The 22,852-nt window shown below is 39.5% G+C and overlaps 1 protein-coding gene across 1 annotated transcript in view; it reads right to left on the bottom strand.

Annotated features, from left to right (window-relative positions):
• tnca (tenascin Ca) overlaps positions 1-21,438 on the bottom strand; it is a 57,416-nt gene extending 35,978 nt beyond the window's left edge. The window contains exons 1-3 of the mRNA XM_084415061.1: positions 21,211-21,438; positions 2,772-3,324; positions 459-1,772 (exon numbers count right to left, since the gene is read on the bottom strand). Coding sequence (XP_084271187.1) covers positions 459-1,772; positions 2,772-3,252 — 1,795 coding nt within the window. The 5' untranslated portion in view covers positions 3,253-3,324; positions 21,211-21,438. The remainder of the gene's footprint in view (positions 1-458; positions 1,773-2,771; positions 3,325-21,210) is intronic.
• Between the last annotated feature and the right edge of the window lie 1,414 nt (positions 21,439-22,852).

The following is a 22,852-nucleotide window of genomic DNA, read 5'->3' as shown; positions in this document are numbered from 1 at the left end:
GAACAGTGAAAGTAACAGAAGATCCTACTAATTTTTTAAAAATAATTAGGCATGGAAATAACTTAAGAAAATATCTATTTGCTAAGTGATAAGCTCAATTCATATTCTTTTGGTTTCTCTGCCCAATATTTTAAAATATAAAAAAAATGAAGGTATCGGAACTGGTATCGGACGGTGCATCTCTAAAAAATACAGTAAAAATATTAATATTGTGAAAGACAATGTGAAAATTTTTAAACATTGCCTTAGCAACTAGTTTAAATAAAAAGTTTAAGCATTAAGCAAAAACATTTTATTTTATTCCAGTTAACATTTATTTTATTTCAACAAATGCTTTTTAATGGTTTTAATTTTAATTTTATTTCAAAACAATAGACATATATATTTTTTAAATAAAATACTAAACTTTAAAACAATAATAAAAATGAATGCAAATTAAAAACAAAACAGAATATCACCTTCTGAGCAATCCTCGCCAATGTAGCCTTCGTCACAAACGCAGAGGCCGTCCACACATTGGCCCACTCCCTTGCATTCGTTCGGACAGCTTCTTTCTCCACAGGCATCTCCAACGAATCCCTCGTCGCACACACATTTCCCGTTGACGCAGCGCCCGCGGTTGTTGCAGTTTCCAGGACAGGTGGGAACGGAGCAGTCCTGACCCTCAAAACCCTCCTGGCAAACACACTGGCCGTCCACGCAGCGTCCACGGCCGAGGCAGTCATTGGGACACTTCTTTTGAGCGCAGTCCTCTCCGGTGAAGCCTTCGTCGCAAACGCACTGCCCTGCGGCGCAGCGTCCACGGTTCAGGCAGTTGCTCGGGCAGCTCAATTCACTGCAGTCTTCGCCTGCGAAGTTTGCAAAGCAAACGCACTTCCCGTCCACGCACTGGCCTCGACCGTAGCAGTCCGACGGGCAGCTTTTGATGCTGCAGTCCTCGCCGCCAAAACCCTCATCGCAAACACACTGCCCGTTAACGCAACGCCCACGATCATTGCAGTTATTAGGGCAGCTGACCTCTGAGCAATCGAGGCCTTGGAAGCCAACGTCGCATTCGCACTGACCGTTTATGCAGCGACCTCGGTTGTTGCAGTTGTCCGGGCATGAGAGCTTCCCGCAGTCCTCTCCGAGGAAGCCCATGTCGCAAATACACACTCCGTTAAAGCAGCGTCCTCTTTCGTTGCAGTTGTTCGGACAGGTTAAGCTGGAACAGTCCTCGCCTGAGTACCCGGCGTCACATACACAGCGGCCATCAATGCAGAAACCTCGTCCTGAGCAGTCGTTCAGACAAGAGATTGTCCCACAGTCTTCTCCGGTGAAGCCTTTATCACAGTAACAGGTCCCGTTGTCGCATCGTCCGCGGTCGTAGCAGTCATTCGGGCAGATGAGCTCGGAGCAGTCGAAGCCAGTCCAGGGTTCGTCGCAGACGCACTCACTATCAACGCATCGGCCGCGTCCCAAACAGTTGTTGAGGCAATCCGACTCTGTGCAATCTTCCCCAGAGAAGCCTTCATCGCAGACACACGCTCCATCAACGCAACGCCCGTTCTCGCCGCAGTCGACGAGACAGGTTTCCAAGCTGCAGTCCTCACCCGTGAAGCCTTCGAAACACTCACACTTCCCGTCAACGCAGCGGCCCTGGTCGCTGCAGTCTCCGGGACAGACGGGAACGGTACAGTTGGGGCCCTTCCATCCGGGAGCACAGACACAGCTGCAGGTTTCAGTGCTGTAGTTTCCACGACCGCTGCAGTAGGGCTTCGTTCCTACAGCACCTAAAGAATCAGGAGATACGTGTATTTACATTTATGCATTTGGCAGATGCTTGTATCCATCAAGGTATACATTTGATCAGTTCACACATTCCCTGTGAATGGAACCCATGACCTTGGCGTTGCTGGCGCCATGCTGTGCTGGTTGAGCTACATACATAATACGTATATGCAATTTTCAATTATGGAAATATCATTGCCAAATAGTATTTGCTAAGGAAGAGGCATGTGTACATTAATGCACTTTAAAAGCGCCATGACCTCCTATTTAGAAGCTGTACAGGTTTGCCAAAGTATATTGCAAAGAGTTACATGATTACGCCACATGAAGACTTAGTGACTTTATAGATTACTGATTATTTATTTATTTATTCTCTATGCAAACAAACAAACAAACAATTATTTTATGATTAAAATTAATTCTGTAAATAAGGATAGTAAATAAATGTTTTCTATAGGATTTATATGAATTATGTTCATGAGGTTTAATAAATAAATAAATCATTTTTTTATGATTTATATTTTTTAGAGTTTAATTAATTCTGTAAATGAGGATAAAAAAAAAAAAATTCTTCATGATCAATTCTGTCTTTGAGGTTAAAATAAATCAATCAATGTTTTCTTTATGATTCATATTAATTCTGTCTCTGAGGTTAAATAAAATTGCAAAAATGAGAACTATTTTCAAACTGGTTTTGCAAACACTTCCCACCTCTTTCATTAAACAGCCCATACTCAAATTTACACCATTGGTTGAGACAATTTTGCTATATCGGGGTCAGGATGCTCAAAAAGATCGATCTTTTAAATGGGACGCATCGTGTTTATACTTTTTGAAGGAATCAGAGTATGAATGGCATATATTTGTCCCTGCATTATGATCCTATGAATAAGAGAAAGCATTTAACATTAAAAACAAAACACCTTTAAAATCTGACTGCCAGTTAACACTGTGAAACTTTCGACCCTCAATAAAGAAGTTAATCTGAATGTGTCCTGTACCTGAGACCTCTGAGCTGCAGCAGATCGGCTCTGTGCCGCATTGCTCTCTGAGTGTGGACACCTCACCCTCCAACATCTCCAATCGACTCAGGAGCTCCTTCAGATCCGGCAGTCCACCTGTACAGCCACAGGCCTGCTTGGGGATGTTGATGCGATGGGTGAAGACAATCTGATTACTGCCGTCCAATGTCTGGTCTGTTACCATCTGGTCTGAGCCAGATGGTGCATCCTTCTGCTCGAGATCCGAACCACCACCAGGAGAGTCTAGATCCACACACAGAGAGCTACCCGGGACTTTGATGTTGTAAACGTGATTGAAAATGACCGGTTGGGAAGAGTTTGGAAGGGTTACGTTGTGTATGCCGGGAATCGTCAGAGCTTCCCGTCGGTGCCTGATCATCTTCTTTACAAGGCCGGCGTGATTTAGAGTCATCAGGGTGGCCAAAACCAAACAGCTGAAAGTCAGGCGACCTGACCACATGTTTCTGCACTAATGAATGCTTGTCTTGGCAAGAAAGCCTGCCTGGTGAGTCTGGACAAAGTGGTGCTGTCTCTGAAAAAGACAAGACACAAAACATATTATAAAAAATGTAAAATGACATTACGATTTCAAGAATGAATAGAAAAGGCAGAAAACCCATTCAAAGCACCATCAAATATGAAGCGTCAACCAGTGTCATTTTAGTATAATTGAGATACTATTATATTTTTAATTCATATTTTTAATTTTGGTTATATTAATTTTGGTTCCAAGGAAACATTCTATTAATTTCATTTAACTACTAAAATAACTAAAAGTTAAACTAAAAGAACAAATAATAAATAGACATATTTAAAAAAAAAAGAAACTTATAAAAATGACAACAACAAACAACAGAATCACAAACAGTCCCCAATAAAGGATGATTAATTGTAGTAATTAAGCTTTGACAATTCTGTTATTGTAAAGATCCATGTTTTTCTATGGATTGCAAAATGGTAATTATATATATATATATATATATATATATATATATATATATAGATATATATATATATATAGATATAGATAGATATAATGTAAATATGAAATCAAATATAAGGGAAGAACAAAACACTAAACTTAGTTAAGGTATTTATCTGACAAAATTATTTCGCAAAGGCAAACTACAGCTATAAGTTTTATTTTACAACGCAAAAATAAAATGGAAAATTTCACAGGAAAAAGCATACATTGACTACAACACAACAGTCTCTAGTGGGCAAGAGAGTACAATTTTCACCACTATGGAGTGCTGGAAATTGACCGGCTGGTTTTCGGAAACTGCATCCCAGGCAAGATGCACTGTCCCGGGGATGACTTAAATAAGACGGGAGGAATGTCCTCCTCAGAAAAACAACTAAGTCCAAATTGCCATATTTGGCCAAACACCCATACTCTTTGACATCCCCCTCCAGCCCAGGGAGGCTGCCTTGATTCGAACGCCCTCTGAAGAGCAGTCGCATGTAAAAGACTGTCCGAAAATGGGCTGTCGGGTGTTGGCGATTGGGTGACAAAGTGGTTCTTGAGGCAGAGCCACATTAGACCATCGTGAGCTCCGCTTTAGGCTCTCTCTGGTGGGTGTGAGTTCAATTTCCACCGCTGTGGAGCTCTGGAAGTATGAAACCTCCAGAAATTGACCGGCTGGTTTTCTGAAACTGCATCCCAGGCAAGACACACCATGCTGGGCATGACTTAAATAATGGCCCTCTGCCTGGAAGTCTTGACTTTTTTTTAGCGGCTTTGAGAACTAAGCTCCAGGGCCACATTAGTCCATCGTAAGGCCCACAAAGGCTCACTCTGGTGGGTGAGAGAGTTCAATTTCCACCGCTGTGGAGCTCTGGAAGTATGAAACCTCCAGAAATTGACCGGCTGGTTTTCTGAAACTGCATCCCAGGCAAGATGCACCATGCTGGGCATGACTTAAATAATGGCCCTCTGCCTGGAAGTCTTGACTTTATTTTTGCGGCTTTGAGAACTAAGCTCCAGGGCCACATTAGTCCATCGTAAGGCCCACAAAGGCTCACTCTGGTGGGTGAGAGAGTTCAATTTCCACCGCTGTGGAGCTCTGGAAGTATGAAACCTCCAGAAATTGGCTGGCTAGTTTTCTGAAACTGCATCCCAGGCAAGATGCACCGTGCTGGGCATGATTTAAATAATGTCCCGCTGCCTGGAAATCTTGACTTTTTTTTAGCGGCTTTGAGAACTAAGCTCCAGGGCCACATTAGTCCATCTTTAGGCCCACAAAGGCTCACTCTGGTGGGCGAGAGAGTTTCATTTTCCACCACTGTGGAGCTCTGGAAGTATGAAACCTCCAGAAATTGACCGGCTGGTTTTCTGAAACTGCATCCCAGGCAAGATGCACCATGCTGGGCATGACTTAAATAATGGCCCGCTGCCTGGAAGTCTTGACTTTATTTTAGCGGCTTTGAGAACTAAGCTCCAGGGCCACATTAGTCCATCGTAAGGCCCACAAAGGCTCACTCTGGTGGGTGAGAGAGTTCAATTTCCACCGCTGTGGAGCTCTGGAAGTATGAAACCTCCAGAAATTGACTGGCTAGTTTTCTGAAACTGCATCCCAGGCAAGATGCACCATGCTGGGCATGATTTAAATAATGGCCCGCTGCCTGGAAATCTTGACTTTTTTTTAGCGGCTTTGAGAACTAATCTCCAGGGCCACATTAGTCCATCTTTAGGCCCACAAAGGCTCACTCTGGTGGGCGAGAGAGTTCAATTTCCACCGCTGTGGAGCTCTGGAAGAATGAAACCTCCAACCTCCAGGAATTGACAGGCTGGTTTTCTGAAACTGCATCCCAGGCAAGATGCACCGTACCCAGGCACGAATCAAGCTTAGACGCCCTGGAGGATTGTCGAACATCCATGCTCTCTGACGTCCCCCTCCAACCCTTGGTCCCGGTCCTCTGGTGGGCCAGAGAGTTCAATTTCAAAAAACATATTTGCAAAAAATATACATTGACTACAACATAACCAGTGTTCAAACTTTCCTTAGTACGTATCTTCATATTTGGGTGAACTATATCTTTAAATTCTTGTTTCAACAAATTGAACATGCATTATGTGAGGGGTAATGTGACTTATCTGTAAGAAAATATTGATAGGCAATATATTCAATGCATGTATTGAATAAAAGTCTATTTAAAGTCTGCACCAGTTATTGAACAAAATTGATTGGCACTGTATCTTACAAGACTATGAGGTCCATCGTTCATCACGATACCCTTATTGCTGAATCATAAATTTGTTTTTTTCTTTTTCTAAGACACTCTGCCAGATTCCTAAAAATACAGTCTTTGAGCATATTAATAAAATCTGTGTTTCCCGTCTGCACACTTGAGCCTGGATGACTTCATATCTGGACATGGGAGCTGTGTAATTTGTGGATGGTGGATGGGGGCCAGAGTCTAACTCTCCTCCGCAGCGTGGGAACGCTCATCTGAATCTCCTTCTGGATGTCCATACAGCCTCCACATGTCTCAGATGTCTGAGAGTGTTTGAGTCGGAGAGGAAAACTTGACTGCGGGACCCCAGCGTGATTCAAAAGAGATATCAGACACCTACACACGACCGCAGTGAGAGGGACTTCCTGTCTCTACTGTGTGAGGGCCACTTACAAACTGATTGCAAAATACATTTTTTCACTGAGCAGTTCAATGATAAGCTTTGTGCCTCAAGTTAGATGCATACAATAGGTGCATTTTTTGCATGTGCATAATTTGAGAACACTTTAATGAGATCCTTTGAGTCCAGGCCTGTAATTATGTTAATAAAAGTTACTTGGCAAGACTTGGTTCATTTCAACGATCGACGCACTTTCCTGTCGCTAGTAGGGCTGATATGTTGAATATTCACATTAATAGATATGACATTTCTGATATAAAGGTGCTGTAAGTGACTTGTTTTGGTATAACACAGTGAAATATGTGTCATGTGATCTCACACCTGCACCTGTGACACAACTACAGTCTGTAAACCGAGTCAGGCTCTCTGCCTGTCAATCATTTTGGTTAGAGTTAGTAAGTTTGATTCTTTTCTATATCAAAGAATCAAAATAAAATGACTGATGTTAAAGTAAATAAATAAATATATATACAGAAACATTGAAAAGTAGTTTAAAAAATATTTTATTGTCACGAAGGCTATATCTGTTTGATCAAAAAATCACTTTGAAATACTATAATAACTTAAAATAACTTTTCTATTGTAATATATTTTTAAAATGTAATGTATTCCTATGATCAAAGCTGAATTTTCAGCATCATTACTCCAGTCTTCAGTGTCACATGATCCTTCAAAAATCATTCTAATATGAAAACATACATATACATACATAGACATGTGCAAGCTATTTACAACATATACTGTACAGTAACTTAAAAACAGAAGATTCAGTCGCTAGGATGAGAAGAGTCATCCCATCCTTTTATGACTCCCTTTCATGTGATATTTTGAGCGTTTTAAGGTTTTTTATAAACGTTTTGCCAACTTCATAAAACTGCATGTAACCTAATATTTCAGAACCATAGTCATCACATTCTCAGAGCGCTAACAGCCTTTAAAACACATTAAAAGTTTATTCATGACCAGACAGAAAGTACAGCCAGACTGATGCATTTAGAGTATGATGCAACAAACACGTGAGATTAAGAAAATGAGAAACAAAATGTAAAGAGGACTTTTTGTTGAAGTGTTCTAGTATTATTACGTGTTCTACTATTATACATATAAATAAGTTTATAATACTGAAATTGCATGTCATTTGCATATTACATAAAGATGCAGGTGTTTGCATTACATGAGACCAACCAGTGAGATTAACAGTAGGGATTCCTCTGTGAAGTGTACTTATTAAAAGAAAACACAAAAACACATTAGATTAATCATCAGTGAGTGAATTCAAACTGTGAGTATGTATCCTAAGTTGCTTGCTATTTAGGATGGATTTAAATAAGGTAAATTACAATCAACCAACTGCATGGTTAGTTCGCTGTGAGCAGCCTGCTAGCTGTTAAGACATGGAAACCTTCCAGTTTAATGATTCTTCCAACCTGTGACCTTTGGGTTAGGACCCTGAACCCACCATCACCTCATCATTGCACTTTAAAGTGTCCACTCTACACTCCCAGGTTTTGTACATTCCTTCAAACCCTAACAAGAGCTGACCTTGTGACCCTGTAGCCCTTAAAGGTCAGATCAAAATACTTAAAACTAATGCAAAGGATATACAACACAGCATACGAGTTTATGAGATCGTATACACAGCCATGCACACAATAAAGTTAAAATAAAGGCCAGCGATTGGGTCGCTACGGTAGGTTCAGGAACAAAGGTTTGAATTCAGTGTAGATCTAATACGTTTCCTCCTACATTCTGTAAAACCCCAGGATGTGAACATATAAACCTGAGCTTGAATTTCACATCTGGTGAGAGTTTCTGGAAAATACCTTGTGTGGCTAATGCTAATCTGGCTACAACTCACTACTTACTTATGCTTTGTTACTTGCGACTACGTTTGGGCGGTATGATGTATGAACCACGCAAATCTGTTAAGCTCCAGAGATTCTGCAAGATCATTTATTCAGTGTATCCAAAGAGCAATTTAAAAAAAAACTTGACACCAAGCGGAAAACTACAGCCTATTATGTAATCCATTGTAGTGGGTCTTTCCAAATAGTTCAAAAGATTTATTTTCCATTTAAAAAGCAATTCATTTACTGGCTAATACAAAATAGGCATAAATGAGTCACGTAAAATGCATATTTGCATTTCAAAACCTTTCATCAAAGTTATACAAATTGTCTTAAAAGTGTTGCATTTATAATTTTGTTCAGTGTGTATATACAGTATATATATATATATATATATATATATATATATATATATATATATAGCTTGTTATGTGAGCAAAGTTAATATGAGCAATTTTATTTCAAGGTATGGTAGGTTATATGTATATATATATATATATATATATATGTGTGTGTGTGTGTGTGTGTGTGTGTTTGTGTGCATATATATATATATATATATATATACACACTGAACAAAATTATAAATGCAACACTTTTGTTTTTGCCCCCATTTTTCATGAGCGAAACTCAAAGATCTAAGACTTTTTCTATGTACACAAAAGGCCTATTTCTCACAAATATTGTTCACAAATCTGTCTAAATCTGTGTTAGTGAGCACTTCTCCTTTGCCGAGATAATCCATCCACCTCACAGGTGTGGCATATCAAAATCCAAAAACCAGTCAGTATCTGCCTCACGCAGAGCAACACATTTCCTTCGCATAGAGTTGATCAGGTTGTTGATAGTGGCTTGTGGAATGTTGGTCCACTCTTCTTCAATGGCTGTGCGAAGTTGCTGGATATTGGCAGGACCTGGAACACGCTGTAGTATACGCCGATCCAGAGCATCCCAAACATGATCAATGGGTGATATGTCCGGTGAATGTGCTGGCCATGCAAGAAATGAAAGCTATAGCATAAGTTCTGCCAGGAAGACTCAATTACTACGTCACTTATTACCTTCACATCTATCCAATCATGTCCTAATACTTGCTGTATAAATGATCAGTACTTACACATGTTTGAGTTTGCAGACGCTAACGCAAACAATTACCTCCACCCTCTCCACCACCACCAGGATGGTCCTGTCCATACCTGCACAACAATGGGCCTCAGGATCTCGTCACAGTATCTCTGTGCATTCAAAATGCCATCAATAAAATGCACCTGTGCTCGTTGTTCATAACATACGCCTGCCCATACCATAACCCCACCGCCACCATGGGCCGCTCGATCCACAATGTTGACATCAGCAAACCGCTCACCCACACAACGCCATACACAACGTCTGCCATCTGCCCTGTACAGTGAAAACCGGGATTCATCCGTGAAGAGACCACCTCTCCTAAGTCCCAGACGCCATCGAATGTAAGCATTTGCCCACTCAAGTCGGTTACGACGACAAACTGCAGTCAGGTCGAGACCCCGATGAGGATGACGAGCATGCAGATGAGCTTCCCTGAGATGGTTTCTGACAGTTTGTGCAGAAATTCTTTGGTTATGCAAACCGATTGTTGCAGCAGCTGTCCGGGTGGCTGGTCTCAGACGATCTTGGAGGTGAAGATGCTGGATGTGGAGGTCCTGGGCTGGTGTGGTTACACGTGGTCTGTGGTTGTGAGGCCGGTTGGATATACTGCCAAATTCTCTGAAACGCCTATGGAGACGGCTTATGGTAGAGAAATGAACATTCAATTTACGGGCAACAGCTCTGGTGGACATTCCTGCAGTCAGCATGCCAATTGCACGCTCCCTCAAAAGTTGCGACATCTGTGGCATTGTGCTGTGTGATAAAACTGCACATTTTAGAGTGGCCTTTTATTGTGGCCAGCCTAAGACACACCTGTGCAATAATCTTGCTGTCTAATCAGCATCTTGATATGCCACACCTGTGAGGTGGATGGATTATCTCGGCAAAGGAGAAGTGCTCACTAACACAGATTTAGACAGATTTGTGAACAATATTTGAGAAAAATAGGCCTTTTATGTACATAGAAAAAGTCTTAGATTTTTTAGTTCAGCTCATGAAAAATGGGGGCAAAAACAAATGTTGCGTTTATAATTTTGTTTATAATATGCACACAGGCACATACAGTATATACAAATATATAGCTTGCTACCGTTATACTACCATTAGCTTGATATAAAATTGCTCATATTATTCTATAATGCTTATTAAAAAAAACTGCCCCACTGCTACTTTTCACTTCAGTAAAAAAAAAGAAAGAAAACTGCATACGCTTAGAAACAAATAGGCTATGTATTTAGGAATATTATAAAGGGAAATCCTCCTTCTGGAACACAAATCAGCGCTTTAAGTTATAATCCAGAATTACTGTATCTTTATTAGTTTTCCCTGTACTGGCAAAAGAAAGGGAACTTTCCCACCTGGAAAACAGGGACTAGGAATGTTGGCCTGTGTATTCAGCCATCTGTTTTGCCTGGTCCACAGCGAAGACTCTGTGCATGTGTGTGTCATACGAGTTTAGACTAGAAAAGCTCCGGCCGTCAAACGTTTTCAGCATTCAGTAGATTCCATATACAAATATACAATTATGGTGGAAGTCTAGAGCTTAAAGATAAACTATCCACTGTAACCCTATAGCAGGATGTATCAATCTACACTCCAGGAGAAGTGTAGCGCAGACTCATGCTGTATATGTGAACACTCTAACATGTTTAGTCCACTGCCAGTGGGCAATTACAAGACTTTGATTGATGTCTACACCCAGCACAATGCCACATGCTGGTTTGATTGCTGAAGGAAACAGATTTAGAATTTTTCTGTGTACTAATTACTTTCTAGAAAGTAAAGCATCAGTGCATTGTTGTGATTAATGTCATTCTTTTATTATATCTAAAATAAAAACATCTTATAATCCAGAAGTTTTTCCTCTGGATTTTACGTTTAGTTTTTTAGAATTATTTACTTCATTGAAATGGTACAACTGGAACACACACACACACACACACACACACACACACACACACACACACACCAACACACACACACACACACACACACACCATGGACATAATTCAAAAAGGTGAAATGGTCCTGAAAAAAATTGTTACAATTGTATTGTTTGTGGACAAAAATGCATTTGGTACTGCAGCCAAACTAATTTTTACCGAAAGCTCATTTTTTTGAGATATCAACCTCAAATTTGTATCACAGCTTATTTAGATTTATGGATTTGATTTTCTCACAGTTTTAGAGTAAAATGTGTTTTGGAAAATATACATTTCATATAAAAATTTAAAAAGGTATTTTTTGTGGATTTTTTCATAGCAATAAATGTAACATTTTATAACTTTTTTCGAGGTAACTTTTTGAAAAAAAAGTGAAATGTGTGTTGGCAGTGCCTGTACACAACCATCATAAAATGATAAAAATCCATCCAGTGTTTTTTTTTTTAAATCATCTTATATGTTTTCCCCCATCTCAAATCAAGCCGTTCGACCGTGTGACGTCACACCGTCTGGCACCCCTCCCACGATTGTTGATTGACAGCAGCGTTTCAATATAGACCTGCCCTCGCTCGTGAGCGAGCTGTCAATCATAGTCCGCGGCCGCGCGTTCATTGTTGATACGCTGGAGCACTGTCTATGAGCAGAATGGCGTCTAAAGCCTAGTTCACACTACATGATTTTAAGCCCGATTTAAGCCCGATTTGCAAATCGTTGAGCTCGCCGACAGGTCAGGGTGTTATCGCGTGCAAATCGCGGGGGATTAGCGGGCGATGAACGTTCGCCAATCTGTTAGTATGAAAGAGCCAACAACGCATCAAATACGCTCGCAGACGCCTCGCAGACGCGTCGCCGAGCCCAGAAAAATATCTAGCATGCTAGATATCCAGAGCTGTCGCACGACTCAACCTCACTGATGTCATGAGCTACAGCCAATCAGAGCAAGGCATGGGTTGAGGTCACCGGGTAAATACGCGGGTAAATACGCGGTTTTCAAAGAAACACGGAAGAAGAAAAGGTGGACGGAAATTACAAACGCTCTCAAACAGCCAGGTGAGCAAAATGTTATTTTTACATTATCTAAATGTTATAGGTTGAAATGTAAACTAAATATTTTTACTGTAATTCTGTTTATTGTGATATATATTATTGTGTAGTAAGAGGATATTCAGTTAAAGTTTAAAGGAGAACTCCGGTCAATTTTAACATTGAGCTCATTTTTTTTGTACATTTGGAGTGCTGTCAGTACAGAGAACAACGACAAAAATCGGTGTTGCCTACACCGTGTTATTCTCTTTTTAAAATGTGCACCCTGTTGACTTCAATGGGGCAAGTTTTAAACCTGCTTTGTAGACAAGATAGAATCGTTGGGTGACAGAGTTGTTGTCAACTCGTGTAGTGCGTTACCTCCTGTTGCGGATCAATCACGTTGTGTCGTGTGGTGTGAACAGCTCAACAACTTGAACACTCCTGATTTCACAGAGAGCAAGTCATGTAGTGTGAACCGCACAGTTCAGCCCGACGTTTTAAAATCACGTAGTGTGAACTAGGCTTAAGCGATTGTGGTGTTCTGTTCTTGGGTGTAAGAAGGAACACAGCAGTCATTTTGATGTTCCTAAATCCGAACCGCTGAAGACGCAGTGGCTGAGTTTGTTTTCGAAGGGAATATTCCCCACGATCAACAGCAATGCTTTCATGTTTGCGCGAATCATTTCACACACCAGACTGCTTTACAAACGAGGTCAGTATAAAGCTGGTTTTGCTAAGAAGCTGCTCCTGAAAAACGGATCGGTACCAACTATTCGTGTTCCTGCTGCACCTCCAGAAGAAGAAGTGAGTGTAACGTTTTATTACCCTTTATATTAAGATTTATATTAATCTTTGCAAATCGCTTGCTGCACGCTTCACAATGAATGCGGCTGTTTACACTCAGGGTACATTACGGCATGTTTTCTTACAATACTAATGAGAATTTTTAATTAAAGTATATTACAAACTTTTAATTTAGACCCTAAAGAATCATATTAGCTTGTACAAAAATGGCATTATATGACCCATTTAAGTGTGAATAAACTACAAAAAAATAAATAAAATGCACAGGAGGGGCAACCTAAATTCAAAATGTCATACTTTAAGAGTGAATGAACAACTCATCTCATGAAGCATTATTTATAAATTATGTTATCAAATAAATGTAAAATGTGCAATATAAAACTATATAGTTGACTTATAGTGCCTGATTAAGAGTATAAAACGATATATTTTAAGTTTCGACATGTACAGTTAGAGAGTAAAGGGAGACTCAACTCATTTGCAGTGCTTCATGGGAGTGAGAGGTTGCTGCTGAGCTCTTTTGTATGGGTTGCCAAGCGTAACAAATTTTGTGGACTGAATGAATTATGCGACACCAAATGCATGACAAAATACAGTTACACTTTAATGCATTTTGTACTCAGAAAAGCTGTCCAAAGCCATAATGCATTTCATACTCTGAAAGGCAAAACTAAGAAAACATATATATAACATATATATAAAATAACTATATAACAACTAACATATATATAATTATATAAGATATTGGTTGATACGTAACTGATAACTGTGATACTGTAGCATGTGACAAGCTCTGTTATATCTGAATAATTTTGGATGGAAAGATACTTTATTGTCCTGCGAATCAATGCTTTCCTCATTAAGGCGACCTCCAGAAATCTCCAATTTCACTGAACTGCTGAACACCTCCAGAACACTGACCATGATGAGGATACCATCAGAGAACTGCCCCTACGTGACACTTTCCCTTAAGTAAGTGAGAAGTTTCATGGTGGAACGGATACACCAGACATGAATTCCCTCGTCTTCAGTGGCCGCTCACCAAATCAAATGAGTGATTCTCATAAAAAACAAAAGAACCTGGAAGTGATCCATCAGCACCAGGCCATCTGCAGTACAGGTCCACATGCAACCCAGACCTGTCTGTCTAGACTCACAGAGATTTATGGGAAGTAGGCGCTTATATCAAAGATTACTCATGGGAACACAGACCCTAGAACACACCGTATAACTGGTTTGCTGCGCAGCTGTCCGGTCCAGATCACCGTTGACGTTCATTTTATTCAACAACACCTGGATGTACTTGACTAAAATGAAAAATTTCACTTGGACAAGGATTAGATTTCTTTAGTTTGCATGCTAACATCAAAAATAAAGACTTGTTGACATCTTCAATGTTCAGAACAACACACTAACTTGCATTGAATGCAGCATAAATCCGGTGGAAAGTATGTAACGTTTCAGCATGTATGGAATAACCACATGACCTACTGCTTTTGCGAAATGTGCATTATACAACCAGAGCACACTGCACAGACCACTGTATTACACAACACAACGCAACGTATAACAAATGAACCAGATTAACACTTCTGTCTTGACTTATTTGATCGAATTGCAAAAAGTTAAAACATCTTCGCTTTGGCAGTAAGCTGTGCTGCTAGTATATTATTCATTTTGAACATATCATACAGATCCTTAAATATTGCTCTTTAGGAATCATATAGGATTAATTAATGAAAATAGTTAAAATGATTAAAAGTTAAAATAGAATAAAATATAAATACAAATTACAAATATGAACTTACCTTAAAAAAATGAAAGGGATAGTTCACTCAAAAATGAAAATTAGCCCATGATTTACTCACCCTGAAGTCATCCTAGGTGTATATGACATTCTTCTTTCAGACGAATACAATCGGACTTATATAAAAAAAATGTCCTGGCTCTTCCAAGCTTTATAATGGATGTCAATAGGTATATATTTTTATAGTCCATCCATAATAAAAGTGCTCCACACGGCACTGGGGGATTAATAAAGGCCTTCTGAAGCGATGCGTTCATGTAAGTAAAATAACCATATTTAAGAGTATTTAAGTGTTACTCAAAAGAGTAACACTTGACGACGATGTATGACGTGATGTAGGAGTGGCGTGGATATTGGATATTTTTCTTACACGAATGCATCGCTTCACTTCAGAAGGCCTTTATTAATTCCTCAGAGCTGTGTCGAGCACTTTAATCATAGATGGATGCGCTTTGATGGACTTTCAAAACAATATACCCATTGACTGCCATTATAAAGCTTGGAAGTCTGAAAGAAAGAATGTCATTATACACCTAGGATATATATTTATATATATATATATATATATATATATATATATATATATATATATATATATATATATATGAAAACTGAAAATATATATTAAAAAATATTAATACACTAATATATTAGTACATGAATAATACTCATATAACACTGCATGACACATTCATTCTCATTTCTCTATATTCTTCACACTCTGACAATCTATTCATAAGCAATCTGGACTAAATGAATTGGCTAGATGGCTACTATCAAATAAATGGCAGATTGGCCCACCAAAATAAAACCTCAAATTTCACACTCAAACAATGTTCTTTTTCTCTTACTTAAGTGAAGCCCTGAGGCCGAGGGCCGATCTCACTCCAGCTGTCCTGACAGACCCCTTCCACTCTCACTTTCTCTCTGTTCCCATCATTCCTTCCACACCATCAAAGGAGGAAGAGCACATAGCAGAGGCGTCATAAACCCTGTCAGCCGCTGACCTCTTACAATTTATGACCTTTCATTTCAGGGGCTTGACTCTTTCCTCAGGTCTTAAACCTCGAATGCTCACCTCAAACGTCCCACTGTGCTCACCTGATGCACTTCCATAAACCTGCAGATAAAACTGCTAGGGTGAAAATAAACACCATCTGGTTTTTAGCATGAGCTTCTGAACATCCACATGAACTGCAACAATTCACTCTGCCTAATCAGGCTGAGTGATTATTTCTATACCACAAAAAAGCCACACGTTCTGTTAGTGCAGTAGAAGTCAAAACATCATTTATCATTGAAGAGACATTTTTGATGACACTGAGTGACATTACGCTTTCCAAAAATGGTGCATTTTCCTCATATAAAAGCTTGTGCTGTGTCATACAAATGATAAAGACTCTGTTCCAAAACCTAGAGAGCTGCCTTTGCTGTCCCTTGTGAAAAAGTACACTTCTGCATACTTTTAAGAGTACTTATAATGGAAATAATTAATACTTAAGTGTGAAATGAATGTAATGCTTTTGGACACATGCATGTCATTTGCAATTAAATAAAAATGTATTATAGTTTAAATTTAAATGCAATTAGCTGTTGAGTGCCTACAGAGACAAATACTTTCTAAAAGCCTAAAAGTACCACTCTACATGCTGTTGGCAGTCTGTGTGTCATTCATGTAGAGTTTGGCATGGGACACTTGACTCACAATTTATTTTAATAGAGTCTGACGGTAGTGTGTTGCTACAATGCAGAACTCGAATAAGCATAAAACTTGACTATTTGTTGACACTTTTCAGTGATGAAAAAGGTTTATTTATTACAGAGCAATCTGGGATTTTCTTCTCTGCAAAGGAGAATGCAATGATACATTATAAATTGCATAAAAGCAAGTAAATTACAGGGTAGCATAATGTTGCTGCCTAACTTTTGAAATGGTCTTCAGGATGGTAGTGCACAATGCTTTAAAATGCTCTCTATGTAGACAGCTCACTAGGTTTTGGAAAAAAATTTTGCCCATTTTATTGTCCTGATTGTCTCGATATTTACTGATTTGAGGAATCGCTCACAAATGGTGCTGGATGAGTTACACACTAGTTTTGCAAAATCTTTAAGCATGAGCTATTATAGTGATGATTTGTTAAAGCAAGAGCTACACATTAAAAAGTAATTGTCCATTTCTGAACCTCAAAAACCACAATGTCTGGGGTCTTTCCCTTAAACACAGACACGCGTGCACACACACACACACACACACACACACACACACACACACACACACACACACTGACAGCAACAGCTTCTTCCCAACTGCACTACAGATCATTCTCCTGTTTCCGTAGGAGAATGTCATTTTCATGAGCACTCAAGTCATACAGAAATGCACAGACTGACAGATGAATATAGTATGTGCCTTTTGCCAGGTGATATCAAAGTAAGACAAGAGCTGTCAGGGTTCTGTCACTTCTGTCTAGTGTATTTCTTGGTTCTGTGACAGAGCTCTGACACTCCTGTTTTGTCATGTCTTTGTGTGGGCGCGTGGCTTCGAGCGTCCTCGAGCCATGCGCTCTCTTGTCTGTATGCCTTGTTTCATGCGCGGGTCGTGGTGTTTGGATCCCGGCACATCTGTCTAGTTTGGTTTCGGTTCTGAGTCGGGATTTGGACATTCATGCTCTGCGTGTTTGACCTCTGTTGTGTGCGCACAGGGTGAGCTTTCGCTCGTTCTTGTGCGCTCTGTCTTGTCGTGTGAGCGTGCTGTTTCGAGTTCTCGGACCGTACGCTCTCCTGTCTGCATCTGTTGTGTTCTGTGTAGCACGCCATTCATGGTTTCATCGGCCGCATGCTTACATGTCATGTTTTATCTTGTACTGTGTAGCACGCAGCTTGTGTTTTACACTAGCTGTGTGCTTTCATGTTGTTTCATGGCTTATGAGTGTTCTCATTGGCTGCGTGTTCATGTCTCCTTTTGTGTGAGCACATGGGTTGTAATTTCTTTTACTGGCCATGTGCTTGTGTTTTTTGTCATGTTTGGTGTGAGCACATGGCTTGTCGTGTTTCCTTGTGCCATGAGCTCTCCTGTCGATTGTCTAACCCCACCCAACTTGTTCCCTAATTATTGATTAATTTGCCCCACCTGTCCTCCCTCGTTACCTGCTTTGTTTGCTCTCCCTATTTATTCTCCCTGTGTTTGCAGTCCTGTGCTGGTTCATTGTCATATGTACGTTGTATGTTTACCCTTGTGTGGTCTTCGTCAAGTCTTCGTCAAGTCTTCGTCAAGTCTTCGTCAAGTCTTCGTCAAGTCTTCGTCAAGTCTTCGTCAAGTCTTCGTCAAGTCTTCGTCAAGTCTTCGTCAAGTCTTCGTCAAGTCTTCGTCAAGTCTTCGTCAAGTCTTCGTCAAGTCACAATATGTAAGAATTTATCAAAATATCCAAAACCACTTGCACAGTGTTATATATTTCTTTCAATTGTGTACTTTGCATTATCCTAAACGTTTCCAAGAATTTGTAAATTCAGAAATTCAAAATTTTAAAAAGTGCCCATCCCTGTTCACTTGTCACCTGTCAATGACGTAATATCTGCGTTATCCCTGGTTTCCGCTCATACTGCCATAGTGACCATGGCAACGGACGTGGACAACTGCGTAGTGCATAACGTCTAGCGGCACGCTCACGCTGTTGTTGTTTCGTTCAAACATTATGGACCATGGCGAGCAGACTTTGGGACAAAAGGAGAACTAAAACGAGGATCAATATCAGCGTGGCGTTTTCGAGATGCCGAGAGCTCCGCGTCCGCGACTAAATTCGACTTGACGGAGACGCCGCTCTTGCGTGTACTTTATTAGACAGGTGAGCAAATGTACATAAAACTAATCAATGTTATATAGCTCAACATGATGAAATGTTAGAATATGATCAGTATGTTATTCTGAAGTTGATCTAGCTTATTGCTAGTCTCATACAGACAAACTAACACAGATAATATAACTTTCAACACACTCAAATACAGTTTAGTATGATAGTGTAACGTTCTAATGTTGATCTAGCTTACTGCTAGTCTAATATAGCAAACAAACTAACACATAGAATAGCATTATAACTTTCAACACACTCAAATGCTGTATGATAGTGTAACGTTAGACCAAATGAAACAGCGCTGCCTTACCTCACAAGTTTAATTCGTCAAATAAACTGACCAGTGTGAGTATTATTCAGCACTTGCGGGTAAGTTAGTTCGGTAGAATTAAATGTCCTTATTCCTTTATATCTGCGGGACTCGCGTGTGGCGCTGATATCTGTCTCTCATTAGCAATCACGCCCTGCTTCATACCACAGTCATGTTAAAAAACATGAATGTTTTCACTCATCCATAAACATTATTAGATCCATCAGCATGACAGCAAGTCCCATCATTCCGCTTATCACTGCGTCATCAACTTAAGCCTTCGTTATTGTAAGAGGTTAGCGACCCCTAGCGGCGAAATTGCTACATATTGTAGCTTTAAAGTCACTATGAAATCAAAATAGACAATTCTTGGAATTGCAGTTTATTATAAATGATTTATCCATGCACATAATTTTTGTCAAATTCATATGCTCTCGTAATCAAAATATCTTCCCCTCCCTCTTGCAGCAACATCTCTTCTCTGATGACGTGTTTACTGGCACAAGGGCGGAGCAACCTGTCACTCACATGAGATCCACCAATAGCAAACCACAACCATCCAATCAATTCCTGATAGACAAAAACAAGTCCCGCCCTAATTTTTTTCTCGTTCGAGAAGCTGTTTCACTTGGATATGTCACAATAGGAAAAAATACTACTGCAACTTCAGTTTCATGCCAACAGGTGCAGTGCACATTATTAAAAAAATACATACAAAAAAAATTCATACCTTATATACAGACATACATGCATACATACATCTTTTTTTTAAATAATGTGCACTAGTGAGACATTCTCAATAGGACCAGGAAAGTATATTCAGATTTGCCTAAATAAAATGTCATAAATCTCAAATGAACTCCATAATTAGCAAATGATGTATGCTATCCACATTCATTTTAAAGCACTGCTCTTCTACTGTCTATAAAATTTGTCTCATTTGGGTCTCATTTTCTTTTTTTTTTTTTTTAAGAATTTGAGGAGAAACATCTGAGACAATGTTGATACTTCAAATAACCAGAACACAACTGAATCTCCACAGCTGTGAAAAAACAACCTCTAAAAAAAGTATCTTTAATGTCTCAATTGTTTCTCCTATACAGCAAATGAGATTAAATGGAGAGCAAAAGGAGTCTCCTCCGAAAAAGAACCCATTAATCTCATGTGTTTCCAAGCTTTAGAAGAGATCTTAACGTCTCATACTGCGCTCAGTCTTGATAACAGCTGACTCATTTTGATATATTTTACTGGGATTTTTAGGAGAAACATCTGAGACAAAGTTGATACTTCAAAATAACCGAGAACTCCACTGAATCTCTTTTGAGAAACCTTTAGGTTACAACATGAAAGAAAATATAAATGAGATCTCTTTAATGCCTCAATGGTTTCTCCAAGACAGTAATGGGATTAGATGGAGAGCAAAAGGAGTTTTAAAAATCGTAATGTCTCATACTGCGCTCAATCCTGTCAAGAAATCAATATCTGCGACCAAAAGTCAGTATGTTTCTCAATATGAACCCTGCATGATAACAGCTGACTCATTTCTATCTATTTTTACTGGGATTTTTAGAAGAAACATCTGAGACAGAGCAACTGAATCTCCTCTGAGAAATACAATTTTGCTTTAGGTTCCAACACATATGGAAATAAAATAAAAATGAGATCGCTTTAATATCTCAACTGTTTCTCCAAGACAGTAATGAGATAATAAGAGAAGCAGGAGACTCCGTTTGCTCAACCACTTAGTTTCGGAGATCTTAATGTCTCTTGACATGTCAAGAAATCAATGTCTACAGTCAAAAGTCAGTATGTTTATTGCAATATGAATGGAAATCTAACAGCTGACTCATTTGAATCTATTTTACAAGAATATTCACGAGAAACAACGAGAGACAAAGTTGACAAAAAGAGGCTTAATTAAGAACTCAACAATCTCCTGAGCAAGGAAAGAGAAATTCTCTTCTTGGTCAGTAGCAGAGTGAATGGAAAGTTAAAAAAAGCTCAACATCCAAAAAAAGACTAAAGCACTGCATCCATAAGCTAAGTCAGATGAAGAGGATAAAGATACCTGTGGTGATGAATCAAGCGTCCACTGAGTAAATGAGGTGCAGAAGACGCGAGTCAAACCTGGCGACGAGATGCGAGACCTCCAGCTTCCGTCTGTCTCCGTGTCTCCACGTGCTGGAAGATCTGAGAGCGTCTGTGATGTATTCCACACACCCCTCTGCCCGCCGAGCCTCTGGGCTGAAGTGTGTGAGAAGGAGAGAGAGAGAGAGAGGATGAAAGCACTACACCTCTTTAATATGAGAGACTTCAGTCAGAGCGCTGTGAATTGCAAGGACTGCCCTTAAATAGCCTTTTCACGAACTCATACACGTTCTCTCTCTCTCTCTCTTTCCCCTCCTGTTCTTCCCTCCTACTGCTTTGAGGTGTTGAGATGCCTACACACTCAGCATATATTACCCATACTCTCTTCTCCCTGGAGCGAGAACATACGCCTATACGTACAAGTTCAAGTGTGGTGTAAGATTCTACAGAGACATAAAAGCAAAGAGAATATTTAATAATTCTACAATTTTAATCCAAGTGCGCTACGGAGATGCTGTACGCACAGAAACATAAAGAGGATGGACTAAAAAACAGTAACTATGTGAGTCACAGTTAAAAACATCTGACTGACATTGCATTAGATAACAAAACATCAACTCAAGAATGCATACTGCCCTTTAAAAGTTTTTGGAAAGAAATTCATATTCCGTAAGGATGCATTAAATTGATCAAAAGTGACGGTAAAGACATTTATAATATCATTAGCCTCATAGCATAATTGCCTAAGTCATATTTCAATGTTTTTGGAAAACAAGACAAGTTTTGCAGCAGTGGTAGGACAGTAAAGTTAGTCAGATTTCACAATTTGGCCAAAAAATGACTTGTGCAATTATGCTATGAGGCTAACGATATAACAAATTATTTATATTTTCAATAAATGCTGCTCTTTTTAACTTTCTATTCATCTAGAGTCCTGAATAAAATGCATCACATTTTAAGTGGCACAACTGTTTTCATCACTGATGATAATAATAATAATAGTTTCTCGAGCAGCAAATCAGCATATTAGATACTGAAGACTGGAGTAATGATGCTGAAAATTCAGCTTTGATCACAGAAATAAATTACATATAATAAATTACAATATAAAACTATAATATTTCACAATATTACTGTTTTTATTTTATTTTTAGCACATGAATATTGAATGAATATTGAACACGGGACTTTAAAATCCAACTACCCAAACATGTTTCAGTTGATAGCCATGCATGATAAACAAACTGGTCTGGCCGGTCTTAGCTGGTTAAGGGTGAATGTAGCTGGTTTAAGATGGTCAAGTTGGTCTCTCAGCCTGGCAAAGCTGGTGATCAGCTGGGTTCAGCTGGTTGGTCAGCATCCTGACCATCTAAAGAAGTGGCCAAAACCCCTCTAAAACCAGCCTACTAAACCAGCCATGGCCAGGCTGCAAGACCATCTAAGATCAGCCTAACAGCTTAGTCTGGTTTGAGATGGGGAGTTTTTTCCAGCAAGGATAGAAGATACTAAGACAGTCAAGAGGCATGAAGATGCAAACCAGATCTTGGGACCAGAAGCTATTCAGGGACAACTCAGTTACGTAACAGATGAGTAAACACAAAAAGCATGTTTCACCTCAGGTG

Source organism: Rutilus rutilus (assembly GCF_951802725.1).
Source record: "Rutilus rutilus genome assembly, chromosome: 7".
In the NCBI taxonomy this organism is placed as follows: Eukaryota; Metazoa; Chordata; class Actinopteri; order Cypriniformes; family Leuciscidae; genus Rutilus; species Rutilus rutilus.
This window is presented reverse-complemented; position numbering and strand designations above follow the sequence as displayed.